The sequence below is a fragment of the Helianthus annuus genome, chromosome 8, assembly GCF_002127325.2.
Source record: "Helianthus annuus cultivar XRQ/B chromosome 8, HanXRQr2.0-SUNRISE, whole genome shotgun sequence".
In the NCBI taxonomy this organism is placed as follows: Eukaryota; Viridiplantae; Streptophyta; class Magnoliopsida; order Asterales; family Asteraceae; genus Helianthus; species Helianthus annuus.
In genome coordinates, this window is record NC_035440.2 from 6,710,512 (window position 1) to 6,717,955 (window position 7,444).

Sequence of the window (7,444 nt, forward strand, 5' to 3'; positions counted from 1 at the left end):
AGTACGGGTTCAGATGACGCGCCAGAATGGGTTTCGTCAATATTGGTTATGAGCCAAATAAGTTCGGGTCAAAACGGGTTCTAGCGAAAATGGAGTTGAGTTATAAAATTATTTATATAAATAAAAGTATCAAAATTATTTATATAAATATAAAAATTAAATGAAGTAAAATAAAGCATTCTTATTGGTTTAAATTTCATCTTTTTTATTGTGACAAAAAATTTCTTCTCGTTTGAACCCTCCAGTGCTGTAGTATTCTACTTCTACTTGTCATTTAAAAACCTCTCATTTGTGCTTTGTGGTATTTAAGGATCTATTATTTGTCAACAGGAAAAATATTAAGCAACTGTCAAGAACTTTTATTGCATATTAATTTCATACATAAAACAAATTAAGGTTGCGAGTTACATAATTAAATTATTCGAGCGCGATGGAATAAGATGACTGGTGGAACTAGTAAGTACTCCAGAAGACGAAAGACATAGGATCACCGCTGAGTACCAAACGTCGCCAACCACCTTTGTCTATAACGGTTCCAACATCCTTGCACATAACCTTACAGTAGCTGCAAACACTCGGGCAAAAGACGAACTTATACCCGTCATTAGTTTTCTCAATCTTAAACCAGTTATCCAACGTTTCTGGTCCCGGGTTTCCCTCAACACCCCCCACCATCACAGCATATTGCTTCAAGGCTTTATCATATTTCACCTTCCATACGTTTGACTCGATGTCCCATCCGGTGGTATCTGAAAACTTTATGTTAACATCTGTGGAAAGACGGATCACGCCTTTCTTGGGGTTGACCGGGCTGAAAGTCAATGGTAGGCCGAGTTCGTAGTCTCGGGATTGTGCAACGGCAGCTGTGTAGTTCACTGGATAAAGTCCGCCATGTTCATCGTCCGAAACCACTGGCATAACGTAGTATTTGGCCCCGGTTCGGAGGTATTAATTTTCCACGAACATCGAGCACTGGAGCGGGAGCGGGAGCTGCATTGGCTGCGAATACGAGTGCAAGTGAGAATAAGATGATTGTTTTCATTTTGAAAAGTGTTGGTGAATGATGTAGATTAATAGCTATTTATACATGGTAGGAAGTTTGATTTAATAACAACATGTTGTTGGTTTAGAGTTTTGGTAGTTTTAGATACTGGTGAATTTGGATATTGTTTTTGACTTGTAATGTAATTGATGTTTTTAGAGTAAATTGCCATTTTAGTCCCTGAGTTTTGTTCAAATTTGTCACTTTAGTCCAAATAGTTTTTTTTTTGCCTCTGGGTCCCTGACTTTTCCATTTTATTGCCGTTTTGATCACATACACTAACTTCATCCAAAAACTCCATCTTTAACTGTTTTCAATTGCCATTTTGATCCAATTCCAAAAAATCAAAAAAATTCCAAAAAATCAAAAATTTTCTAAAAAATCATAAAAATTCTAAAAAACCATAAAAGTTCTAAAAAATCCAAAAAATCCGTTTCGGCGCGAACCGTTTCGAACCCGAACCGTTTCGAACCGAACCGTTTCGAGCTGAACCGTTTCGACCCGTACCGTTTCGAAGCCGGACCGTTTCAACGCGAACCGTTCCGACCCGTACCGTTCCGAACCGTACCGTTTCGACGCGAACCGTTTCAAACCGAACCGTTTCGAACCGTGCCGTATCGAACCGAACCATTTCGACCCATACCGTTTCGAACCCGAACCGTTTCGAGCTGAACCGTTTCGACCCGTGCCGTTTCGAACCTTGCCGTTTCGAACCGTGCCGTATCGAACCGTGCCGTATCGAACCGAGCCGTTTCGACCCGTACCGTTTCGAACCGAACCGTTTCGACCCATTCCGTTTCAAACCGAACCGTTTCGACCCGTACCGGTTCGGTTTGAAACGGTACGGGTCGAAACGGTGCGGTTCGATACGACACAGTTTGAAACGGTACGGGCTGAAACGGTTCGGTTCGATACGATACGGTTCGAAACGGTATGGGTCGAAACGGGTCGGCTTGAAACGGTTCGGCTTCGAAACGGTACGGGTCGAAACGGTTCGCGTTGAAACAGTTCGGCTCGAAACGGTTCGGTTCGAAACGGTTCGGTTCGAAACGGTACGGGTCGAAACGGTTCGGTTCGATACGGCACGGTTCGAAACGGTTCGGTTTGAAACGGTCGAAACGGTATGGGTCGAAACGATTCGAGTCGAAACGGTTCGACGCGAAACGGTTCGGGTCGAAATGGTTCGCGTCAAAACGGTACGGGTCGAAACGGTTCGGTTCGATACGGCACGGGTCGAAACGGTCGAAACGGTTCGGCTTGAAACGGTTCGGCTTCGAAACGGCACGGGTCGAAACGGTTCGCATCGTAACGGTACGGTTCGAAACGGTACGGGTCGAAACGGTTCAGCTCGAAACGGTTCGGGTTCGAAATGGTTCGCGCCGAAACGGATTTTTTGGATTTTTTTGAATTTTTTGGATTTTTTTAGAATTTTTTGGATTTTTTAGAATTTTTATGATTTTTTAGAATTTTTTGGAATTTTTTTGATTTTTTTGGAAATTTTTTGATTTTTTGGTATTGGATCAAAATGGCAAGTTGAAAAGTTTAAATTGAAAATCCCCAAAATACCCCTGGTTTAAACTGAGTTTTTGGATGGAGTTAGTGTATGTGATCAAAACGGCAATAAAATGGAAAAGTCAGGGACCCAGAGGCAAAAAAAAAACTATTTGGACTAAAGTGGCAAATTTAGACAAAACTCAGGGACTAAAATGGCAATTTACTCATGTTTTTAACAACTAAATATTTTTAAGGCAAATTGGAAAATAATAATCCCAGCATTTTGAAATTGGCCAATAATAATCCTAAGTCAGGAAATAGCCAATAATAATCTGACCTCGTCCATTTTTGGAAAATAATACTCCACAGTCACTAGTCACTAAACGACAAAAGTGCCACGTTTATTTTCCAAAAATGGACGAGGTAGGATTATTATTGGCTATTTCCTTACTTGGAATTATTATTCGCTAATTTCAAAATGCTGGGATTATTATTTTCCAATTTGCCTATTTTTAAAAGGTGTATTTGTAAATTTAGTATCTAAGATATGGGTTGTGTTGACTATTCAAGTATGTAAATATTCTTTCTATGCTTTGATTGCTTTCTATGTCATAGTTATACTAAATATTTTTATTCGTGAATTACATACCAAATTGAAATATACATTGAATTTAGCTTGTGATAATTTATAGGTATACATTTGACAATAAGGAATTGACTGTTCAATATGGATGTGTTAGGCTTATTCCTCTTATTCAAAATGGATTATCACTGTATTTTTTTATTCTTTTAATAGTTTTTAATATCTTTATGAATTGATTTTTTTTAACGGTGTGGTTTCTGCTTTAGTTGATATGGATTTTTGTCTATTTATTTAAAAAATGAGTAACTATATGATTGATAAATGTATGTAACAAGGCTTTGTATATATTATGATCATCAAAATGTCTTTGAAGTATTATACAACTTCTTCTTATTCATCATCATCATACTCAGTAAATCAAACCAATAGCAAAGCTAACGTAAGGTCTGAGGAGGGTAAGATGTAGACAGCTTTACCGCTACCCCATAGAAATAGAGAGGCTGCTTCCAGTGAGACCCTCGGCTCGATATTAGTTTTGCATCAAGCCTTGGACATAAGGCACATAACACTTAGCAATTAAGACAAAAGCCGATTAGTGCATGTACTCCCTTGTCTTTCGGCTATCCACGCCACCACATGATGCATGATTAACCATCCCCCTCTTTTAATGTTATTTTCAAGAAATTAATAAAATAACGTTAAAATCAGTGCACTTTCACTTTTTCCCCGAACGCACACACATATATTGTCATGTTAATAAATTTTAGGTTATGTGATTCATGTAACCGAACCATTTTCTCTACATACACACATCAACCCATGCAAGTTTTACAACCATAAACAACTTTATTCAAACATAGATAAAACAACAATTAAGATTGCTTATTACATATGCTATTTATTCGAGCATCCATGGAATAATGGACTGGTTGAATGGAACAAGTTAGTTTTCCAGAAGACGAAAGACGCAGGATCATTGTTGAGTACCAAACGTTGCGAACCATCTTCGTCGTCAACTATTCCAACAGCCTTGCACATAACCTTACAGTAGCTGCACACACTCGGGCAGAAAACTAACTTATAACCGTCTTTAGTTTTCTCAATCTTAAACCAGTTTTCCAATGTTTCGGGTCCCGGGTTTCCCTCAACACCTCCCACCATCACAGCATATTGCTTCAAGGCTTTATCATATTTCACCTTCCATACGGTTGACTCGTCGTCACAACCAGTGGAAGCTAAAAACTTTATGTTAACATCTATGGAAAGATGGATCACGCCTTTCTTGGGGTTGACCGGAGTGAAAGTCAATGGGAGGCCAGTCTCGTCGCTTCGAGATTGTTCGACGCCAGCTAGACAAGGCTTCCTGTTAAATTTAACGGAAAGGAGTCCGCCATTTTCACAGTCTAGAGCCGCTGGCATAACGTAGTATTTGGCCCCTGTATGGAGATATTATCCATCAAAATCGAGCACCGGAGCATGAACATGAACCGCATTTGCGGTGAAGATGATTGCAAGTGAGAATAAGATGATTGTTTTCATTTTTGAAAAGAGTTAATTACACAAATAGGTCATGTGGTTTATACCTAGTTTCACCTTTAGGTACTAACTTTTTTTTAACAGGTTTAGGTTTTATGGTTTCAATTTTGTAACACCTTTAGGTACTAACACCAAAATTTGTTAATTAATGACTAAAATACCCTTGCATTTTTTTAAGTTTATCAATGTAACACATTTGGGTACTAACACCTAATTTTATTTAAGTTTAATTCAATTTTACAAAATCCATTTATTTTTTTATTTTCATCTTTTTATTGTATCTCTTAATTAACATAAAATCTATTTATTTTTTATTTTCATATTTTTATTAAATTTCTTATTTAACATAAAAACTACTTGTTACACTAGTATTTTTTTTAAATAGATTTTTAAATAAAATCTACTAGCTATATAGTTTTATGTAAATTCAATTTCTTACTCGTTTTAAATAATGTAAACGTTACTCGTTTTCAATTTTGGATAGATATGATTGATAATAATAAATATCTTTCATGTAACAAAACTTAAGCCTTTTTTTAACTCGATTTTTTGTTCATTTACATTTTACTATTTTAGAAAGATATTTAATTTGCATAAAATCTGCTAGTTACACCAGTAAAATCTACTAGCTATATAGTTTAATGTAAATTAAATATCTTTTTGTACAAAAAAAAAACGAGTTTAAAAAAGGCTTAGAAATACCTAGCTATATAGTTTTATCTAAAATACCTAGCTATATAGTTTTATGTAAATTAAATATCTTTTTAAAATAGTAAAATGTAAATGAACAAAAAACGAGTTAAAAAAAGGCTTAATTTTTTTTACATGAAAGATATTTATTATTATCAATCATATCTATCCAAAATTAAAAACGAGTAAGGTTTACATTATTTAAAAAGAGTAAGAAATTTAATTTACATAAAACTATATAGCTAGTAGATTTTATTTAAGAAAAATACTGGTGTAACAAGTAGATTTTATGTTAAATAAGAAATTTAATAAAAATATGAAAATGAATAAATAAATAGATTTTATGTTAATTAAGAGATATAATAAAAAGATGAAAATAAAAAAATAAATAGATTTTGTAAAATTGATTTAAACTTAAATAACATTAGGTGTTAGTACCCAAACGTGTTATATTGATAAACTAAAAAAAATGCAAGGGTATTTTAGTTATTAATTAACAAATTTTGGTGTTAGTACCCAAAGTTGTTACAAAATTGAAATTATAAAACCTAAACATGTTAAAAAAAAAGTTAGTACCCAAAGACGAAATTAGGTATAAACCACAGGACCCATTTGTGTAATTAACTCTTTTTGAAAGTATTAGTGAATGATGTAGATTAATTAATCTTGAATGAATTGCTACATATTTATTATAGATGGTAGGAAGTATGCTGGTTTAAGATTATAAAAAACATGTTGGTTTGGATTTGAATATTAGTTTTAGACACATAATTAAACTGATGAATTTGGATATTGTTTTTTATTTGTAATAATGAAACCTGGCCCTACAAATATCAAGTGGCATAGGATCTATAATATATATAAAAAAAAAGTATTTTTTTTTTGTTAAAAGGTTCTACCCATGAAAAACTTTTAGCTTAAAAGTCTAGCCCAAGTTTTTAAGTTTGATAGTCCAGAAATTGAGTTAATAGCCAAAATGGTCTCTGAGGTTTGCTCACTTTTGCCACTTTAGTCCAAAATCCAAATTTTTTAACTCTGGGTCCCTGAGGTTTGCATTTTGTTGCCATTTTAGTCCAAATTTCAAAAAAGTCTAATTTTGTCAATTTTTTTACAGAATTTTGTCTTTGGCGTGAGGAGGTAGCGGTGGCGGTGGTGGCGGCAGAGAGGAGTAGAGGGAGAGAGAGAGAGGAGGTGGTGGTGCTTGTGAAGAGAGAGGGGTTTTTTTTAAAGAGGGTTTTTTTTCTTTAATATAAATTACTTTATAATAATCTAGAATGACAAAATTGCCCTTATGAGAAATGAGGATAAAGACAAAATTCTGTAAAAAAATTTGACAAAATTAGACTTTTTTGAAATTTGGACTAAAATGGCAACAAAATGCAAACCTCAGGGACCCAGATTTAAAAAAATTAGATTTTGGACTAAAGTGGCAAAAGTGAGCAAACTCAGGGACCATTTTGCCTATTAACTCCCAGAAATTTAAAGCTCTAGCCCAATAAAAAGCCCACTGGAACTTAAAATTTGAAAGTTGTTTAGCCGGGACTTACGTGTACAAACCGGCTAATGGGTTATAAACCGGTTTGGTCCAAACCGATTCAATTATAAACCAGTTTAGGAGGAAAAATAATATAACCTATCAAATTGGTTTCGGTTGGGTTATAAACCGGTTTGGGGGAAACCGGTTTTTTTCCCAATCAAGTCGGGTCTTAAACCGGTTTGATTCTCCGAAGTGCAAACTTGTATACGAACCTACGGGTTGGGTCAGTTTGGAAACCGGTTTTGGTGTGTTATCGGTCGGTTTGTAAACCTATATATGTGATAAATATTTTTTCTTTTCGTTAAGTTCTTTAATTTGACAGTTAGGAAAATACAAAACCTAAATATATTGATTGTTAGATAATATATTAACATTGACACATCTAGTAATGGTACTACCAAAACGGAGCTGGTTTGATTGAAAGGTTCGCATAATCGGTGTTGACACTGTCCCAATAATCTCATTAACTAGATACCATATATAAATCAGTACTTGTAAAAAAGTTGGTCCATCCTTTTGGAGTTTGTACCACATAAATGTATGCACTTCTATGGCACTAACT

At 34.9% G+C, this 7,444-nt stretch overlaps 2 protein-coding genes across 2 annotated transcripts; both read right to left on the reverse strand.

Annotated features, from left to right (window-relative positions):
- Positions 1 to 391: 391 nt before the first annotated feature.
- Positions 392 to 1,042, reverse strand: LOC110870774 (miraculin). Its single transcript, XM_022119925.2, is given in 2 exon segments — positions 392 to 942; positions 944 to 1,042. Coding segments are annotated over 2 exon segments (588 nt in total). The 3' UTR covers positions 392 to 453.
- Positions 1,043 to 4,013: 2,971 nt separating this feature from the next.
- On the reverse strand, positions 4,014 to 4,538 carry LOC110869476 (miraculin). Its single transcript, XM_022118729.2, has one exon. The coding sequence runs from the start codon at positions 4,536 to 4,538 to the stop codon at positions 4,014 to 4,016; it is 525 nt and encodes a 174-aa protein (XP_021974421.1).
- Between the last annotated feature and the right edge of the window lie 2,906 nt (positions 4,539 to 7,444).

What these genes read in the sequence shown, in the direction of transcription:
- LOC110869476 (XM_022118729.2), bottom strand. Translation starts at nt 4,538, where the DNA reads ATGCCAGCGGCTCTAGACTGTGAAAATGGCGGACTCCTTTCCGTTAAA.